At 36.3% G+C, this 21,565-nt stretch overlaps 1 protein-coding gene across 1 annotated transcript in view; it reads left to right on the top strand.

Moving 5' to 3' along the window:
• The window catches only part of LOC124526851 (phospholipid scramblase 1-like), a 31,131-nt gene extending 12,869 nt beyond the window's left edge, over nucleotides 1-18,262 (top strand). The window contains exons 4-9 of the mRNA XM_047100033.1: nucleotides 930-1,237; nucleotides 2,638-2,680; nucleotides 5,574-5,794; nucleotides 7,267-7,428; nucleotides 14,523-14,684; nucleotides 17,292-18,262. Of these exons, the coding sequence (XP_046955989.1) occupies nucleotides 930-1,237; nucleotides 2,638-2,680; nucleotides 5,574-5,794; nucleotides 7,267-7,428; nucleotides 14,523-14,684; nucleotides 17,292-17,330 (935 nt within the window). The 3' untranslated portion in view covers nucleotides 17,331-18,262. The remainder of the gene's footprint in view (nucleotides 1-929; nucleotides 1,238-2,637; nucleotides 2,681-5,573; nucleotides 5,795-7,266; nucleotides 7,429-14,522; nucleotides 14,685-17,291) is intronic.
• Nucleotides 18,263-21,565: the final 3,303 nt, after the last annotated feature.

Raw genomic sequence — 21,565 nt, 5'->3', positions numbered from 1 at the left:
GGTTCTCCAACTGTATTTTCCAGAGTGCTGAGGGTGCTAAATTATGAAATTTAAATTTGTAACCTAACTATCAATAATGATTTCTTTTTATTTTTTATTTTTACTTTTTTTTACTTTTCATGTAGGAAGTCTTAGGATAGGAGTGCACCATGGGGTAAAAGTTCAGGCAAATTGTTAACCCAGTTAAGCATCTGGACAGTTCTGGAAGTAAGGATGCATCTTTACCTCTACGCCAGAGTTTCTCAACAGCAGCACACTAATATTTTCAGATGGATAATTCTTCTTTTTCAGGATACTATTCTGGCATTTTAGGAAATATTTACCAGCTTCCCGGGCCTCTATCTACCAAATGCCAGTATCACTCTTCCCTCCAGCTATAAACAGCCAAAAATGTCTCCAGAGCTTGCCAAAAATTCCTTGAGGGGGCAAAACCACCCCCAGTTCTGTACATAAAGGAGGTACCATTTCTAACAATCATTTTTTTAAATAAATTAATCTTTTTTTTAAAAAATAGAGTGCTTTGGTTTTAGAAATGCTGACTCAAAGCCTTTATTTTGGACCTTTTACTCTTTCTTGCCATCTTTCGTTTCTCTTAAGGCATTCCATAATCCTTATAAAGGTGACTCTAGACCACTGTTGATTTTCTGTCACTTTCTTAGGTTTCAAGTATCTTTGCAACTGAGATTTGAATGGTGGGTAAGTCTTGGGCCAACTCTGTTCACAGCCCCAAACCCTGTAAGAGTGGATATGAAACTACAGATAATTCATTGAAAAATCACTGAAGGATAAAAACACAGAGTTTAAGCTTCGTAGAAACAAGATATCTGAGCTGCAATTTGAGTTTGTAGAGTTTTAGGAGTAATCCCAAAAGAGTTCATATTTCCATTTTTCTGTGCAGTTACAAATTATTTCACTTGTTTTTATTTTAGGACCTCCAGGACATACTGGCTACCCTGGCCCCCAGGTTGGCTACCCTGGCCCCCAGGTTGGCTATCCTGGCCCCCAGGCTGGCTATCGTGGCCCCCAGGCTGGCTATCCTGGCCCCCAGGCTGGCTATCCTGGCCCCCAGGCTGGCTACTCAATTCCACCAGCTGGTTATTCAGGTGCTGGCCCAGTAGGGTTTCCTGTCCAACACCAGCCTGTGTATAATCAGCCAGGTGGACCTGCAGGGGTACCATGGATGCCAGCACCACCACCTCCATCAGGCTGTCCACCCGGATTGGAATATTTAAGTCAGGTAATTTCAAATAAATGAAACACTCATTTTATTTTTTAATAAAACTGTGCTTATAGTTTACTTAATGAAATTAGCAAATGACTAATTCACAAAGGTCTGAAATGGCAAAACATTTTTCCCTAACAAATTACTATAATTCTTCTAGGTCAAGTTAACTTTTAAAGCAAAGTACAAATGTCTTAGGAAATTGTGTTTTCTATGATCTTGAATATAATCCATGGTAATGACCAATAGCAAACCTTTACTAAGCACTATTTTCCAGACTTTGTCCCTAAGTGTAACATATGTATTAACTTATTTAATCCTTTTAGAAACCTATAATATAGGTACTATTAATTACCATCATTTTACAGAAGAGGAACCTGAGGTCCAGAGAAATTATATAATTTGCTCAGAGTCAAAACACTAAGGAAGAGGGAGTGACTTTTTGCTACTGTAATCTTGGTTCTGGATTTCACTCTCTTTAATCCCAACACCAAATAACATCCAAGGAGGTGGAAAGAAACATTAAACTAAATTTAGTGTTGAGTGTCAATAGTGGTACCAAAAAAAAAAAAAAGAGTTCATATTTTGTGTATAACATGAGTCACTTTTTTATTATAATTAATGAGAGTGTATTTTATGATGCTTTGTGCTTTGAAAGAACCAATTTTATTAATGCCATCAGTAAGGGGGAAAAATCCTGGATTATAATGTACTGCATGATACCATATCCCAGCGATGTGAGGGCTAGTATTTGTTTAGTGTTAGAAATCTGGTAGGTAGAATAGGAATATGAAATTCTATATGTCTAATCTATAAACAAATATCCCTGTGGTAACCATCCAGTTTTCAGTAAATGAATTATCTCTCTTGTACTGTCTGTACTAATTTAGTTTCCCACAATGCACTTGGGCAGCAAGTATTGTAAGAACTCTTAGTAGTTCATACATTTTCCAAGAAATACCTTAAATATTTTTTTTAAATCAAGGCCTTACAAAATATATAGAGGAAATTATTACCTGCTCCAAAGGATATCAAGCACACTTCTAAATTTTTTTTTAGATTTGGACAGAAGCTCTTTAAAAATGAATAAAGAATCTTAATATCTCTTAAGCCTTTTCAAGAAGGAACTTTTTTTTTTTTAATTTTTAGAGGGATTCCAGAGTAAGTCAGTTTTATTTGACCTGGATTTACCCACATTAATAGTGAACACATTCAATAGATTTTCAGTTAAAGATATATTGACTTTAATTTTATACTTTTTTAGGTATAAAGTTATATTATTAAATATTGATAAATATTGATAAGTGATTATGTGCATTTCTTAAAATATAAAAACACTATCAATTTAGTTGGCATAGAAAACATGGAAATATACTTACAGCTTTTTTTTTTTTTTTTTTTTTTTACTATAATAGATAGATCAGATACTGGTTCATCAGCAAATTGAGCTTCTGGAAGGTATGTATTCATTGTATTGATCATATTTCTAGAAAGAGAAGATATTTATGCAGATAAACGCATATCAACAACCACAAATGTAATGCTTTCACTGATGTGGAACAGTTAAATCTGGTTGCTTACAAATGTCTCTCTTCTTCATGATAACAAAATGATGACAATTATCAGTAGCTCATTTCTGGAAATTAGGAGTCGACTAGTAAAATACTGTTACTCTGACAATCTGTCCTCATGATACAGACCTTACCTTAGAAGGAAACCAAACAAAACTTACTTTTGCTCCCCCTGCTCTTTAGAAATCACTCCAGTGATTCTGTCATTTTACATGACTTTCATCACTTCAGCTGTTTTTTCCCCAGTCTGTGATGTTTTTGAGATTGACACAGAGCCACATGCAGTAGTTCAGTTACCTCAGTACATTTCTAAAGCAAGTAAACTTCTTCAGTTTGGATGGGTATATTTTGGAAAATTGTATTCCTGCCTTGGGTTTGCAAGGCTTCTGTTGGAGTGTTGGAGGATGCTGACCAGCAAGCCTGAAGGCTTGGCTTCTTAGAACAGCAGTCCTGCTCCTGTGAATGGGACCTAACCTCAATAAATATCTCCTTGGGTACGGCACTCCTGAGATGCAAGATAAACTTAAGCTGTTAGATGTTTCAGGACTCTTGCCAGGGGAAAGAGAACTGGATGGATTCATGAACCCGTGTCTTTCTTCTAGATATAAAGAGTCTAATGAACATTTGACTAGTTTTTAGAATATATCTGTTAAGTCCTTCTTCACCTCTCTGCAAAGTCCCTATCTGCTGGTAGAAATATAACATGAATTGTAAAAGCAGAGTAATAGATTTGGTTAGAATATACAGTTGTTGCCTATTTTATTTAAATTGCTTATAATGCACATTGTTAGATACTTATAATGTTCTTGTTTTGCTAGTGTGTATATACTAAGCTTTCTCTAGAAAGGAGTTCTTTGTTGTTTGATAACTTGTGCCCTGAATTTTGTAATGCTTTATCTTAAGAAATTTTTTTTGAGGTTATGACATCAAAACAAAACAGATACTGTACATTATATAGCACTCCATTTATAGTTTTTAAATGTGTTAGTTTTATATATATTTGTGAAATTTGTATGTGTTAATCATGAAATGTAAATAAAGTAAGCTCCAAATTTAGTAGTTACTAATTCTTCTCTTTTTTAAGAGATGTCTTTAATTGTCCTGTTTTCTTGTCTCAATGAAAGTGTGTATTGTAACATTATGACAGTATAAAGAGATATAAAGCTTAGGAGCCTCTAAGCTATGGTGGTTCAGTCCATTAAGCATTGGACTCTTGATCTCTGCTCAGGTCATGATCTCACAGTGAATTCGAGCCCCACATTGGGCTTTGCACTGACAGTGCAGAACCTGCTTGGACTTCTCTCTCTCCTCTCTCTCTGCCCCTTCCCCAGTCTTGCATGCACGCACCCTCCCTCTCTCTCTCAAAACTAAACAAAAATTTAAAGAGCGATGAAGATTAATCCATTTATTTTTAGCATCTGAGTCTATGACAGGCACTTAAATAGTTCCCATTTCAGAACTTTATAAACAATGATAGCCATAGAATTCTTTTGTTTTATTCTCATTTTTTGAGTAACTTAGAGATTGTATAAACCCACTGATCTCATTTCATAGATGAACAAGCTGAAGAATTTTGAGATTACGCTACTTAGTAAAACACTTAGATAATTGAATTCCATGTTATGAATCAGTTTTTTTTTTTTCTCGCATAACATTTAACTGGCAGGTCAAGGGTGTTTTTTACAAAGGAAGAGTCCAGAGCCTGTCTGAGCCAGAGCAAAGGAACTGAAGGGAGGTCAAGATGATGGAATTTATCAAGGTCATCTCTATCTGACTAAAAGTCAATCACTCAGATATTAAAGAATGATTTTTATCTCTCTGTATATCTTTTAATCGTTATTTTCGTGGCTTCTGACCTGCTATGACCCATGTTAACAAGAATTATAGACAAGCAAGACCATTAATTGTTCCTTCCTGGCTCTAAGCAAGGAGAGGTTTGCAACGTGTGGGTCTGTATGGGAAGCCCATTGGTAAGATACCACTTGAGCGTCCGCATCCAGCATACTTCTGTTTCCCTGTGAAGACATTAGCCCCTCTGAGGTACAGAGCTCACTTAGGCTGCCACTGGTCTAGACATCCTGTGAGTGGCAACCTTTGTTGTCAAGCACCTCTTCCCCTTGTCGAATATTCATCTCCCACTTCTGAACAACTACCGCTAAGCTAAACAAGGGTCCTCTGGGCCCAATGTGATGTTCTAATTTACCTTCCATTTTCACCCTCTCCCTTCCTACATGTATGCATTAAGAGCAAGCCCTCTCATCACTTCCCCTCATACAGTGCAAAAAAGATAAGCCATGCATAGGGTGTGTGTGTATACATAAATATATAATCTCAAACCAATTTGGTAAAATATATCGTAGAGGATAAACATAGCAACCATCTCATAGTCCCCTACATAACTGAATATAAGAAAACTATAGCAAACAGATGGATATTTTGTTCATACACCTAGCACACCTATTATCATCTACAGCATTGCTCCATCCCTTAGGAGCAGTCTGTCTTTCTGGAAGAAGTCTATGCAATTAGGAACATGTGAGTTGTTTTCTTTCCCATGTTTCACATACAGATGCTTAATTTCTATTCCTTAATAAACTCTCCTTTCCCTTTCCCTTTCTTCCTCTGTCTAGATCATCGCTAAACACCTTTCCTTTTCTTTCTCCCTGTTTTACTAGAAGTATAATCCAAAAATGGTGTAACTACATATTGTAGGATCTTAGGATAGATCCAACATTCTTTTTATATAATGGTCATAATGGTTCCCTCTTTTATGTTTTTAGTCATAACAGGTTTTGAAACTAATAATAAATATGAAATTAAGAACAGCTTTGGACAGAAGATTTACTTTGCAGTAGAGGATACAGACTGCTGTACCCGGAATTGCTGTGGGGCTTCTCGGCCTTTTACCATGAGGATTATTGATAATATGGGCCAAGAAGTTATAACTCTGGAGAGACCACTAAGGTGTGACAGCTGTTGTTGCCCTTGCTGCCTTCAGGAGGTCCGTGAGCAATTACCAGAGTGATTTGTAAAGTAGTTCAGAAAGAATTTTTACCCTCTCATTGAACTTATGTAATCAAAAGAGATTTAAAGGACAATTGGTCCATAAGGTCTTGGTTTATACTTGAAAGTGAATTGTTCAAGAAGAAAGGCAGGTGAAAAACAATTGAGCAGTTAGCCCCATGTTGCATGAGTAGTGTGTCTCATGGGGTTGTGATCAGAGATCTCAGAGACCAGTCTTGTTGATCTTCATGGAGAGTTGAGAAGGTAGGGCACCTTGGACAAGTCCCTTACCTAAAATGAACATGAAAGGCCTGGCCAAAGCCAAAGCAAGGACACTATAGAAAAATATCCCAAAATATCTTAAGTGTGTTCATCTCACAATTTTGGCCAACCTACGTAAGAAACAAACTTAGGAGGAGCCCTCCCTGAAAAATACCAATGCCTGTGTTTTTATGAATCCCTAAAAAAGTTAATGTATTTGAGTCGCCTATAAGGGGCGTATACTAGTTGTGAGTACCTACCTCCAGAAAGACCAAGTGTCTGTTTCATTTACTTGGCAGCCCAGTGATGGAGAATGTGGATCTCAGGGGAGATGCCGGGGCACAGAGACTTTACAGGGATGTGGGGTTTTGCTTGTGTCCCCGTTGGCTTGAGACCAGCTCTGCTGGCGTCTCTCAGTCATTCCATACAGGTGGCTGTGCCAGCGTGAAAGACAGAGTGACAAGCACATGAATATTTGAAGTCTAATACTGTACCTATTTTAAGAAGATAATCGAAGTTGTTCATACTGAATTATTTTTTTCCCCATGTCCTTTAGGTTAGAGTAATATTTATCCATAGGAATCTCTGCGGAAATACTGAGAAATTGATGGAATATGCTCTACAGTATAAATAGTACATTAACATGTATTATACTATTTGATGGTAAAAAACGGACCTAGGAAGTCATCATTTACTGATGAGCACACTGAGGCACTTTCAAGGTCACCTCCCTAGTAGCAGAGCGAAGACTCCAAGCCTCATTTTCTTTCCATTTTGGCGCCATTGCTATTCATATTTGAAAATTGCACCACCGATCAGAGCCATGTTCCTACATCTAAACCACCATTCTTTTTTAAAGTTTAAGAAAAGAGTTCCTTAACAATTTGGACATTTTTCATAAATGGGGAGATTAAAAATGTACGAGACCAGTAAAGCAAAGCTTAGGAGTGGAGACTATACGTGTAGCCTCCTCAAGTTTGTATCTCATCTTTTCCACTTTGTAGTTGGGAATCTTGATACAGGTTCATTAACTTCTCTTCCTCAGTTCCTTTCTCTATACATAGGGATGACAGCACCAACCCTGCAGGGATGTGTTATGAATTAAGTGGTGCTTTAAACAGTGTCTGACACTTAGAAAGTATTCAATAAATGAGTTATTACCAGGCATCATAATTATTATGATTTATGTATATTCTTTTGCCTTTGTAGATTGAAGTCCATGCTCCTCCTGGTGTACCTGTAGGTTATGTTACTCAGACCTGGCATCCATGCCTGCCAAGGTTTACAATTCAAAATGAGAGGAGAGAGGATGTACTAAAAATTATTGGTCCATGTGTTGTGTGCAGCTGTTGTGCAGATGTTGATTTTGAGGTAAGAGATGTGATAACATTTATAGGTCTTGCTTTCCTCATATAAGAATAATATAATTTGGGAGGATGTTATAAATACATTAAATTTGTGTATCCTGATATTTCAAGAGGAAGTCAGTGTACTTATATATTTAACTTTGGTCAGAGAGGTGATTTTTGCTCTGATTACGCATCAGTGTTGACTATACTAAATGGAAAAAAGAGAAGCAGAGCTTCTTAGTCAAATAAATAAATATATGCAAAACATCCAACATTTGACCATGGTAGTTTCTATATGCAGGCTCCATATGTTATGCATTTAAGATAAAATGTTAACCTTGTGGGGCGCCTGGGTGGCTCAGTTGGTTGGGCATCCAACCTCAGCTCAGGTCATGAGCTCACTGTGTGTGAGTTCGAGCCCCCCATCAGGCTCTGGGCTGACAGCTCAGAGCCTGGAGCCTGCTTTGGATTCTGTGTCTCCCTCTCTCTCTGCATCGCCCCTGTTCACACTCTGTCTCTCAAAAATAAATAAACATTAAAAAAAAATGCTAACCTTGTCATCTAGGTCTGAGTGCCAAAGCATATGAATCCTTCCCTAGTCTGAAATACAGGTTTCCAGTGCTCTAGACCCTTCAGAAGTTCTGACATCTTTGAGTTCCTACAAAATGCTCATGATACAAAGAGAGTTTTAAGAAAGATAGTGTAAAACATACTTCCCAATTATGTCTTTCCTTCTCCTTTTATTAAATTAGATCACTATAAACCACATGATAATCTATGTATCTATTACATGGAGGAATTTCATTACAGCAGTTGTCCAATAGATGTCCTAGCCTTGTAGCCCAAATTAATGTAGTTGCAAATGTTCAAAAATAGGGAGATTTTTGGGGCGCCTGGGTGGTTCAGTCAGTTAAGCGGCCAATTTCGGCTCAGGTCATGATCTTGCGGTCCGTGAGTTCGAGCCCCACGTCGGGCTCTGTGCTGACAGCTCAGAGCCTGGAGCCTGTTTCAGATTCTGTGTCTCCTTCTCTCTGACCCTCCCCTGTTCATGCTCTGTCTCTGATTCAAAAATAAATAAAGGTTAAAAAAATTTTTTTAATAGGGAGAGTTTTATAATTTAATCTTGCTCTCATGATTCTCGTGGAAAATCAAAATATGTTAAGCTACACCAACATTTTTCCACAAGAGGGGCAAAAATCTAAAACTGAGGAGGGCTGCCCCTTTGTGATAAGATTTATGAAATCTGCCACTGCCCCCTGGCTTCTGAAAGTTTGCCACTGTCCAGCTTCATTCTTTTATATTATCTGCCTGGCTTCCCTAGTCATATGATTTTCAATTCCTCTGTTAGACCCTAGTTGTATAAAAGTGAATCCTTCCCTTTACTGACTTCAGAATAGAATGAGAGAGACTGGCAGTTTTGAGGAAACACATGTGATACAGTAGAGACTTTATGAAGACTCTTACAAAACCATATACATAGTGTAGGGGGGATGTATACCATGCATGTGTAAAGACTTTATAGGTTTTTGTATAATAATAGTTCTCTATGTAGGGGTTATCATTCCTATGAATGAGCCAGAGGACTGAGAGGTAATTGTTCTTTCAGGGAATATTACAGAATTTTTGCTGACATATTTGTAGAAAGTAAGTGAAAATACTGGTGCAACAAATCAAGCTGGACTGTGAAACTTTTATATTTAATGCTAAGGAATTTAGAAACTAACCAGCAGCCCTTCTCAGTGGATGCCTTAAACCATCTGTTACATGTAATAAATTAACTACTCTCCTGTGCATCTAGGGTGGCATTAACTATGTAACATCTTTGAGGGGATTGAGAAAATAGTCCCTTGAATCATTTTCTATAAGCTAGGTAATGGAAAGTTTGAAAGCAGGAATTATCAGTATGAGGAGCCACTATGGAACATGGACTCCATCATAGCGTTAATGGCATGGATACTTAGAGTAGGAAAGAGGTAATGGCCTGAACACAGCAGGAGCAGGAGCCATGCTAAAGGAAGAAATAATTCAGAGACATTTCACAAGTGTACCAAGGGGAAACTGATTCATGGATTTGATGTCAATTGAGCATTAAAGAAAATTTGGAGAGGATTCTGATGTAATATTATTCCAATAACTGAGAAGAAGGAGATTATCTTTAAAAAGGACAGAAGAATCTGAAAACAAACCAAATAGAAATTCCATAAATAAGAACACTCATGGATGAAACCTCATTGGGAAGGTTGAGCTGAAAATTAGATACAGGTGAAGAGGGAATTAATGAACTGGACGATCTATAGGAGGAAAATAAATAGGAGAGGTGAAAAGATAAAAATTTGAAGGGATGGGGAGACTGGGTGGCTCAGTTGGTTAAGCATTCAACTTTGGCTCAGGTCATGATCTCATGGTTAGTGGGTTAGTGAATTCGAACCCCACATCAGGCTCTCTCCCTCTCTCCTCTCTGCTCTGATTCTCTGCCTCCCTCTCTCTCTCTCTGCCCCTTGCCCCTCTCAAAAATAAATTAAAACAAAAAAATTTTTGAAGGGACCAAAAAAAATTGAACGTATGTGAAAGCTAGAATAAACTACTCTTGCATATGCCAAAGAGGAGTCACAGAAAAAGAATACAGAAAATGTACTGAGATGATATCCAAAGAGATAAATGGATACGAATTCTGTAGACTAGATGCCATGGATTTTCAGAATCAAAAAGTGCAAGGAGTTCTGGGTAAGAAAAAGAAATGACACCCAGAGACAACTTAGATAAAATGTAAACTTAGACTAAAAAGGAAATCTAAAATCAGCAAGTGGGAGGGGGGAAGGTTATATCAAATATGTAATTCCCTGACCATTAGGGATTATGAACATTTTACTGGCTATGGTGTTTGTTCTCTTTGAATTGTCTATTCATATCCATTGCCTGTATTTTTACTGGGTTGTTTACTTTTTTCTTATCAATTTATAAATGTAATTTGTGTGTTGAAGACATTGATCCTGCATCTGTCCTCTGATCTTAGTTTCCACAAATCAACCCTTTCTTTGTGGAACTTATTATATACATTTATTTATTTTATGTCACATATAGTCACGTATATCTATTTTAGTATCTTCTGATTCTCCTGTCTTGATTATGAAGTTACCCCCAACTTTCTATTTTATTTATTCCTCTTTTAAATCTTTTTATACTTAAATCTTTAACTCATAAAGAGTTAATTGTATTTATACAAGATTGAACATTTTTTCCTTTCAGGTGACTAGAGAACTATGTCACCATGATTTATTAAGTAAAGTATTCATTCCTTGCTGAATTGAAATACATTACATTAAATTCCCACAAGTAATGGGATGTATTTTAGATTTGTCTCTGTTTCATTGATCTAATTATCTGTTCCTTCAAGTGCCTTATGATTCAATTATGGTAACTTAATGCTGCATTATATATCTAGTCCTAGCCAAACAGCCACTTGTTATTCTTCTTTATCATAGGTTTTTGCTATTATCAGATTTTTCCTTTCCTATGAATAGTAAGGCAACTTTTCAGAAGATAGAATCCTACTATTATATTAAATTTGTATTCAGTTTTTTTTAATTAGCATATTTGATGCTAAACCTCTCTCATCCCAGAAGTGTTATGTCTTTTTATTCATTCATATCTAATTTTATATTCTTCATAAGATCATATGGGTTTCTTTATATAGAACTTTACCCTTTTTTAAAAAAAAATTTTTAATGTTTATTTTTGAGAGAGAGACAGAGTGTGAGCAGGGGAGGGACAGAGAGAGAGGGAAACATAGAATCCGAAGCAGGCTCCAGGCTGTGAGTTGTCAGCACAGAGCCCAAGGTGATCATGACCTGAGCTGAAGTCTGATGCTTAACCGACTGAGCCACCCAGGTGCCCAAACTTCCCTCTTTTTCTTTATGTTAACATTTTCCTAAGTAATTTATAGGCATTATCACTACTAAGCAGGAATGTATATGTTAGGTTCTTGTTGTTAATATTAAAAAAGACTACTTTTTTTGTTTACCTTTTCTCCAATCTTCTGACTGGATTCTCATATTTAACTTCAAGAAACATTTTTGCTCAGGTGCCTGGGTGGCTCAGTCAGTCAAGTCACCATCTCATGGTTCACAAGTTCGAGTCCCACATCAGGCTCTGTGCTGACAGCTCAGAGCCTGGAGCCTGCTTTGGATTCTGTGTCTCCCTCTCTCTCTCTGCCCCTTTCTGCTCATACTCTGTCTCTCTCTCAAAAATAAATAAAACACTAAGGTTTTTTTTTGATTAAAAAAAAAAAGAAACATTTTTGCTTATTTACACTTGATTTTTCTAGATACAAAATCACAGAGTAAATGAAATCATTTTTGCTCTTCTCATATTTACCAATTAGCTCCTTTTCTTTTCCAATCTACTTCACAGCAAAACTGAATAATAATGCCAATTGTGTGAATACCTATCAAGCTGATGACTTCAATTGAAATAGCAAATGTTTCATAATTTAGAAAGACATTGGCTACTGTTTTTCATAGTGATTTTCTATTACTATTTACCTAGATCAGGAATCCGCAAACTTTTTTACATAAGAGATAGAAAACATTTTAGACTTTATGGGCCATATGGTCATTGTGTGCAACTATTCAAATCTGCCATTGTAGCATGAAGATAATCACAGACGATACATGAATACTGTGTATAACTATGTCCTAATACAGCTTTTTATAAAAACAGTGGGCAGGCTAGATTTGTCCCACTGACCATTGTTCGCTCACCCTGACCTAGGTTTTTATTAAAAATTGATACTTAACTTTCTAAAAGCAGGGTATCACAATGGTCTTGACTACAGACTCTGAAACAGAGTGTCTGGGTTTGAAAACCTCCCCATGTCTTCTTATCAATGTGAACTTGGACAAATTCCTTGACCTCTGTCTGCCTCAGTTTTTTCATATGAAAACTGTTTAATAATATATGTATCTTATAAAGATACGAAGAAAAAAATTACCTAATACTTATAAAGCATTTGTATGTTATACATATACTAAATATTCTATAAATGCTTAATTAGCAAGTAAATAAAATACTTTTTCAGTGTCTGATACACTAAGTTTTGAAATCTATGATTTTCTAGTATTATACAATTTATTACAGTATATTCTTTTGATACTTACCTGAGGTCTATGTGCTACTGTTCAATTTGAATTTTTTGCATTTATATTTATATTATAAGAGGAACCTATAGATCTATTTTTAGAATACGTCTATCAAGTTTTGCTTCATAGGTATATAATACTAGTTCATTATTTTGAGAAGTTGCAGCCATTTCATTATATAGATTTTCCATTTTTAAATATCTAAATTTAGGTAAAAATTATCTGATCCTATTGACTTTTCATTTGTAAATCATTCCCATTTCTGAGCCTTTTCATAAAAAAATTATATGTTCTACTTCTTATGTAAACTTTTAAATTTCTTGCTCTAGGAATATAAAGGAGAAATGTCAATATTAGTTAAGTCCAGTGGCAGGACTGTGATGGTTGCTATTTTATCTTTTGTATATTTCATTTAAAAAACACTTGAGAAATTAAATTTAACAATACATGTAAGGTTTCATTACTAGCTTCAAATGCTGATGACAGTTAGTAGTGTATACAACAGGTAGGCAAGAGGGATTTCTGTTAGTCTGTTGAGCCACAATAGTGTTGCATGACAAATAACCCCTAAAGCTCTGTGGCTTAAAACAGTGGTATGTATTTTCATGCTTATGGATCTGCAGGGCAACTTTGTCTTAGGGACTCTATCCAACTCTGCTAGTTGGCTCTGATTTGGGCTGGAAATTGGCCTCAGGTCTATACCAGATATATTCATTCTGCAGCTGTAGCAAATGCAGCTACCTGGATCATGCATTTCTAGTGGCTGATCACTGGGGAGCAAGAGCCAGGCCAAACCATTTAGCCACGTTGAAGCCCTCTTCTCTTGTCACATCTGCTAACATTCCATTGGTTAAGCAAGTCACATGGCCAAGCCTAACTATCAGTGTGCAGGAATATATACTGGGCCTACAGTTGTCGGGGGGAGGGTAGTGCATGAATATTTGCTGAGCGGTAATGGATGTTATCACAGTTATCATATTAGATGTTTGTTTCAAATCTTAAAGAACCCATCTACCCACACCAAAATAAAATGAGTCAACTGTTTTTAGTTTCCCCACATTTGTTTTCCTGTTCTCAACCTGAACTAGAGCTTCAGTGGGTGTTGCTAGCACTTGTGGTTCCTTGTGCATATTTGAAAAGGACATTTCCCCCTCTGGTTTCACAGAACTCTCCATGTACACGCCATGGTGAGTGTGGGCTCCATTCATCCGCCCACATGCCAACTTGGTGAAGTCCATTTATCCAGCTACAATCTGTTCAACTCTTTACGATGGCCCTGGGCTTTCCTCAGGCAGAATTGTAAAATTAGAAAAACTTTACTTCAGAGCTCTTTTTATCTTGTATCCTTCTTGTTGTTCACTGTCCATCCACCCCTGTCCAGTCTTAACCTATCCCTTGACCCGGGGCATCCCATCAAGTTACTTATTGGTTACTTAACTTTTCCTTTACTCAAAACTGCCAGTCCTCCTTTCCAGGATCTATGCATTTCACATTTTCCTGCTGATGGTGGCAGTGAACCCTCCCTCACATTTAAATGCTCAGCCTATGTAAACTCTCTGTGCTTCTCTTACAACAAAAGTAACATGGGGGATTAGTTTAGTACCTTCCTGATGGCTTCTAGAAATTTCATCTAAGAAACATTTTATGTTTGTGTCTTTTCCTGCCTAAATTTTGTTTTAGATCAATTCATTTATTGCTACCTATCATAATGTAGAATAGGAAATGTTAAATATTTAAGCAGAACTACTTTCATGTAAGTTCTCTACAGCAAAGTTGTTTTTCATGCATGTAAAAGTAGATACAGGAATCCATATATATGTAATGAGTGATACAATGTTCATAGTTAAGTATGGTACATAATTTTAATAGAGTATTTCATTTTATTTCAACTTTTAAATTTCATTTTATTTCAACTTTTACGGTAGTTTGTTTTCATTTTTCTAGAATTCTTTAAGAATCTTTTTTTTTCCCATTTTAGATTAAATCTCTTGATGAAGAAACTATAGTTGGCAAGATTTCCAAGCAGTGGACTGGTTTTGTGAGAGAGGCATTTACAGATGCTGATAACTTTGGTATCCAGTTCCCTTTAGACCTTGATGTGAAAATGAAAGCTGTAATGCTTGGTGCATGTTTCCTCATTGTGAGTCTATCCGTAATAATCTTGGGTTTAGGTGGTTTCTCTAGTACCATTCTGAAATGGTTTAGTAAACTGTACATTTTTAAATGACCTTGTTAAGTTTATAGGCTTTATTCAAAGATCACCATTTAATTCAAGCCCTTAAATTTCATTTTCTCCTGGTACTCTGGGTTCACAGGTAACTAGTTTCTCTAGAGAGTCTATGCAATTTCATATGATAACAAACGGACCTCATGTGATAAGGAAGGGCCTCAGTCTTTGGAATTTTTATTTAAAAGTTGAAATCAGTGCATTGGAAAAGAAACTTGGCTTGAATCTGGGCTTACATGGAATAGACTCAGGAAAACAAGATTTCCTCCTGATTGATTAAATCATCTACTACAGGAGTGAAACTGCAATAAAAGTAAATAACTAGTCAAGCCATTAGATGGAACTGCCATTTGAGAGGAATTATGTGGGACAGAGCAGTGATTCCAAACTTACCTTCACATCAAATCAGATAGGAAACTTAAAAAAAAGAGAAAAAACAAAACAAACAAACAAAAAACAAGTATCAGGCCATACCCCAATTGAACTAAATTAGAAGCTCAGAATTAGAAGTTTGTACAGCTCCCCAGGTGACTCCATATGCAGCCAAGTTCAAGGGCTCACAATAGTTTCCAACCCTAGCTGCATAATAGAAACACCTGAATAGCTTCCAAACTCCCTAGGTCAAGACTACATCCAGATAGGAAATCAAAATCTCGGGAAGTGGGATCAGGCCTGCAAGCTGTTTAGAACTGACAGGTGATTCCAATATGCAAGGAAGATTTAGAGCCACTAGATGAGTATCTTAAACACTGACATTGGGGATGCAATCCCCAAAAAGTGGAAGTGAGAGAATATACAGAAAAAGGATCCAGTTATTTCAACAAATAAATGTTGGGAAAATAAAAAGATAAAAATAACCTAATAAGAGAGAGACTTAAGAGACATCAACTCAATGTAATTTATAGCTCATATTTAGATACTGATTTGAACAAACCAGTATAAAAAAACATTTAGAAGGACTTAAGAGAAATCTGAACATTGGCTATTTGATGATATTTTAAGGGATTATTGTTTTTTTCAAGATATCCTAATGATATTCGGCTTATATAAAAACAAGAGTCCAAATTTTTACGGGTTCACACTGAAGTGTGTTTCAGTATAAAATGGTATGATATCAAAGATTTACTTTTAAATAAAGAGAGTGAGGGCAGGGGGATCTAGGGGATGGAGTAATTAATGAACCAAGATAGGTTATGTTAACTAATTATTAAAGCTGGATGAGTGGCCTTTGGGATTTTATTTTGCTATTCTATCTCATTGGGGATAGACTCAATATTTTCTGTATAAATTAAAAATAGAACCACAGTTCTGTTTAAAAATTGTGTTTTCACTGTTTATTTCACATGAAAAGTAAAATCAAAACTTAACCATAGGGAACCATTTGACCAAAGGTAAATATACCATCACTAAAGATCTGGTGTGCGAAGGGAAGAGAGGTTATTATCCAGGGTGTTTGGATAGGTGAAAAATGGGATTGGGATTTGTGGTGGGGTTATCAGAAAATGACTATGGGGTAGATTGGGCCTCTTCTAAAGGACTTCTAAATATTGGACAACTTCTTGTTGGGAAGATACTGACAATTATTTGGTTGGTTTTAAACTAGGTATAAATAAAATCGTTATTTTATTAGGAAGATAAATCCTGGTGCCTAGATGAGAAGTGAATTGACGAGAGGTAAAATTGCAATAGTGCAACTGCAAGTGAATGGTGATAAGAATTCAATTTTTTCTTTGTGAACAGATAAGGGAAAATGATAGACATGAGAGAAAATCCATAGGACTTGATGAAAATCATAGGGAAGTGGGTCTGGTTAGACACTGATGTAGTGAGATAGTTGGGAGAAACCGTGGTGGACCAGTTTGCAGGAGAAATCATAAAACTGGGCCCCAAAACTCTTAAGATGCCTGCTACCTCTAAGATGGCTGTCATTCTAAAAAAAATCTGAAATGTGTACAGTGTATTCTGGTCTCAAGAAAAGTTGTATTACTAGAGAAGGAGAAAGGAAGAAAGATTGAAAGAGGAATATTCTAAGTGGCATGTGAAAAAGTGAAATTTAAAGAAATTACCAGAGGATTAATTAAATGAATGCAGAGCAAGGCGCCTGGGTGGTTTAGTCGGTTGAGCATCCTCCTTTGGCTCAGGTCTTGATCTCACGGTTTGTGGGTTCGAGCCCCGCGTCCGGTTCTGTGCTGGCAGCTCAGAGCCTGGAGCCTATTTCAGATTCTGTGTCTCTATCTCTCTCTGCCCCTCCCCCACTTGCACTCTCTCGGTGTCTCAAAAATAAACATTAAAAAAAATTTTTTTTAAATGTAAATGCATGCAGGTAATCAGTAAGTGAATAGAATTACAGGATTTAATTGCTGTTAAAATGGAAGGCTAAAGCTATCAACTTTTCCCAGATCTGCTTATTTGGTCAATTTTTCTCTTAAACAGATATGTTATGTTTCATCAGACCCCTTAACATTTATGATCTGTGCTTTGTTGCTGAAAATTCATTTCTGTATTTTTGTTTTTATCTAGGATTTCATGTTTTTTGAAAGGAGTGGAAACACAGAATAAAAAGAAGGAGTGTGGTAGGGGATCAATGAAAGCCTCAGAAAGTGTGAAGTCTGTGTACTTACTGGGACTTTGTCAAGGAAAAACTAATTGGTTTTCTCTTTATTGAAATGACTTCTAGCATTTGTGAATTCTACTGTGATGCCTGGTATATGCGATGACTTTTCAAATTATAGAGTTTATTTTCTATATCACTTACCTATAAATGTTTTTATGCATTTTGTTTTGTTTTATACATTTTCCTTTTCCTTGTGTATTTTAGAGAAAGGACATGTTAATTTTTTACATTTAATCATGAAACTTCCTGTGGCAAATTGTTCTGAACTACAATCTATTTTCAAATTTTACACCAAATTAAGTCCTTATTAATTTAAAAATATAAATGTGCATTTTATTAAATATGGTTCCAATTTATTTCACACATAACAATCATGTTATTTTCCAAATAATGTATGTTCAAACAAGTTAAAAATGAATATAATTTGTTTCCTTTACAATTATGTTAAACTAACACTTAATATTCATATTACCAAAGAAAAATAAAACGTGTATTTGTCTTTTGTTCAGCAAGTCACAGTATATTAAACTTCTTTTGTAAGCTAATCTGCTACTATAAAAAAATTTTCATTATTGATAAGAATATAAATTACTGACTTTTTTATGATTTTCTGAAAAAGACATGTCCTAAAGAAGGACACATTTAAAAGTTCATTATAGAACTGGAGGATTGTTATAATTTTTGAAGTAATTATTTACACATGGAATGTTTAGCTCCTGTATTCATTCTGTCTTTCACAGAGCATGATAGTTAGGAGAGCACTCAGGTATTAAATAGAACGTATATATTCCATCTGAGTAGAAACTGCAGTAACTGTCTGTTATTTACATGAACAATCAAACAACTGAATTAAAAATTATTGATATATTTCTTTGCATATTTGATTTTTGTTTTTAAACAAACTGTGAACAATCAATTTCGATGGTATTCTGAACCTTACACATTTACCACCTCTTCCCTTACAAATTCTCCTTTAAAAGGAGCAAAAGCATAAATTCATACCAGGGCTATAAACTAAGATTTCTACCTGTCCGAAACAAAGGAATTTTCATACTGTGTTTTGTAAGAAAGCCTGGATTGAGTGAGAGGAGATGTCCAACCTACAATTTAGCTGCTGCAAAGGAAAAGTGTGTTTAGGAAAATAAGGACTTAGGGGAAGGATTCCTGTTCATCTTCAGTAGAACCCTAACAACACCACTAGCTCCTAGTGTTGAAAATATTGGGATGACTGGGGAGCTAGACCCCCTTTCATTATAGTCCAAAGAATTCCCCCATGTCGGATCCCATCAATGAGAGGTAACCGAAACGCTCACGTACAGTTTAGAATTGGTACACACAGCATCCCAGGTAAAAAGAGGGGATTTGCCTGGCTGTTTCCTAGTGGCATTATTTGTGCCAGGTCCAGAAGGGGAGGGCTTGCCAAGCTAGCTATCAGGCACCACAGGCATTCCCAGAGAGCTCAGGACTGGCTAGAAATCTCAGAGCTGTTGTGTCTGGGTGTGTTTATGGGAGGGGAGTTGATGGGTGATAGGGTGTTGGGGAGGAGGGCTGATAGCAACTTTTGGTCAAACATAATGAACAAGTAGAGATACCTAATGATTCCAGTTAGAAGCAGAATAAGGAATATCCTCATAATTCAAGTTCATTAGTGTGTTTATCTTGACTCCCTTTAATTATTCTATGGCAATGAAAACAATAATCACCATTTAATCCAGTAGCTAGAGTAAGAAGGCATTTTTTAAATATGATTCAAGGCTCCCCAAGAACTTTTCTGCTCCAAAAAAGAAAAGAAAGGAATGGAAGAGAGAAAGAAGGAAGGAAAGTTAGTTTTTGCAGAAGCCAACTTAAAAAAAATGTAGAAGAAATAATGGAATTAGAAAATCACCATTTGCCAGTTCTCATCATAATAGATTCCCGCAAGAAAACATGAACGGCTGCTAAAATCAGTGGTAAAAACTTGTGGTATTCTTATGCTGCTGTATTATACTGTATTACACTGTCTCAAAGTAACTCCCTGTGAGATACTTACTAATTTTAAAAAAGTAAGATAGTAATTTATACTGGGGTACCTGGGTGGCTCAGTCGGTCGAGGGTCAGACTCTTGATTTTGGCTCAAGTCATGATCCCAAGGTGATAGGACCAAGCTCCACTTTGAGCTCCATTCAGTGTGGAGCCTACTTGGGATTCTCTCCCTCTCTGCCCCTCTGCTCATGCTCTGTGTCTCTCTTTCTCTCTCAAAAATTAAAAAAAAAAAAGACAGTAACTGTACAGTTACTGTAGGATACAGTTCAGCTAAGCTTTCTGACATAATAAAACAAATATCCCCTTCCCTCTAGTTTCCATTGTTTGTTTTCATTTGAACCCTCCCCTTTGCTGTCTTTAAATCCATATTTCTACCATCAGTCTGTTCATGATTATGGAGATGTCCTCTAAAATAGTACATATTTTCTCTACCATGTTCCTCACTTCCTTCTGAGTACTGACAGTGGAGTCCCTTATATCCAAATTTCTGGGAACAATCTACTTAAGGCAATTTTGGCTTTTTCTCACACTCCTCAAAATTCTTCCAGCTTCTACCCATTTCCAAATCCTAAAACTACTTCTACATTTTTAGGTATTTGTGGCAGTAGCACCCCACTTCCAGATCCCAAACCGATATTAGTCTACTATTGCTGCTATAACAAACCACTGAAAAAAAAAACCTCAAGGGCTTTAAACAATACAAATTTGCTATCTTATAGTTCTGGAGGTCAAAAGTCTGAAATGAGTCTTAGTAGGCATCAATTGAATGTTTGTGTTTCCACAAAAATCATGTTGAAACCCTAACACCAATATAACTTAATTATTCTAAGGAAGTAATTAAGGTTAAATGAGCATAAAGGATGCTGATCTGATTGGATTAGTGTCTTCTCATGCACACGCACCAAGGGAAGGCCTTGTGAGGACATATACAAAAGGGGACATCTACAAGTCGGAAAGAGAGCTCCCAACTGAAACCAATCATGTTGGCACCTTGATCTTGAACTTCCAGTCTTGAGGACTATGAGAAAATACATTTCTGTGTTTAAGACTTCTAGTCTGTGATATTTTGTTATAGTACCCTAAACAGACTAATATACCAGATCAAAATCAAGACTGATACTGAAAGAGCTTCCTTCTTTCTGGAGGCACTAGAGTAGAATCCTCCTTGCCTTTTCCATCTTCACAGGCTACCGAGATTCCTCGACTAAGAACTTCTTTCCATCTAAAACCAGCAAATGCTTCCATTACAATATTTCTATCTCTGACTCCAATTCTGCTTTGCTCTCCCAAATTTGAAGGACCCTGGGGATTACACTGTACCATCCTGGATAATCAGGGATAATGTCCCTATTTTAAGGTTACTTGATTAGCAACTTTAATTCTATCTGCAACTTAATTCACCCTTGCTGTGTAACATAACATTGGGTTTAAAATATGGACATTTCTGTGGGGCCATTATTCTTCCCATTTTGTGTGTGTGTGTGTGTGTGTGTGTGTGTGTGTGTATGGAACATAGAATATTACTTTTCATGTGTCTTAAGAGCATATAAATGGCATACTATATATACCTTCTGCAACTGAAATTATTTTTCATTACTATTTTCTTTCATACCTTGCCAATGTTGATATTTGTAGCTCTGGTTTGCACATTCTTTTGGTTTTATAGAGTAACTCTATTTTATGAATATAATACCATGTATTTACCTATTCTGTTCTGGACGGGCATTTTGGTTGTTGCTAACTATGACAGTTGACATTATGTTAACTTGGCTAGGCCTAGGTACTCAGCTATTTGATCAAACATTATTCTACATGATTCTGTGATGGTATTTTTTAGGTGAGATTAACATTTAAATCAGCAGACTTTGACTAAAGCCAATTACCCTTCATAATATTGGTGGGTCACATCCAATCAGTTGAAGGCCTTAATTAAAAATGATCAACCCTCTCTCAAAGAAAGGAGAATTATGACAACATAGCACTTTCAGACTCAGACTGCAGTATCATATCTTCCTGGGTCTCCGATCTGTCAGACTACCCTACAGATTTTGGACTTGTCAGCTTCTGTAATCATGTGAACCAAGTTCCTTAAAATCCCCTTTTTTTCCCCCCACTCTCTCATCCTCCCCTTCCACCCTTCCTCTCCTTTATTCTATTT

This window comes from Lynx rufus, unplaced genomic scaffold (assembly GCF_022079265.1).
Source record: "Lynx rufus isolate CCGP_SWC_20201006 ecotype Redwood Valley unplaced genomic scaffold, mLynRuf1.p SCAF_5, whole genome shotgun sequence".
In the NCBI taxonomy this organism is placed as follows: Eukaryota; Metazoa; Chordata; class Mammalia; order Carnivora; family Felidae; genus Lynx; species Lynx rufus.
The sequence above is the reverse complement of the archived record's forward strand: the minus strand, read 5'-3'. Positions and strand labels throughout refer to the sequence as shown.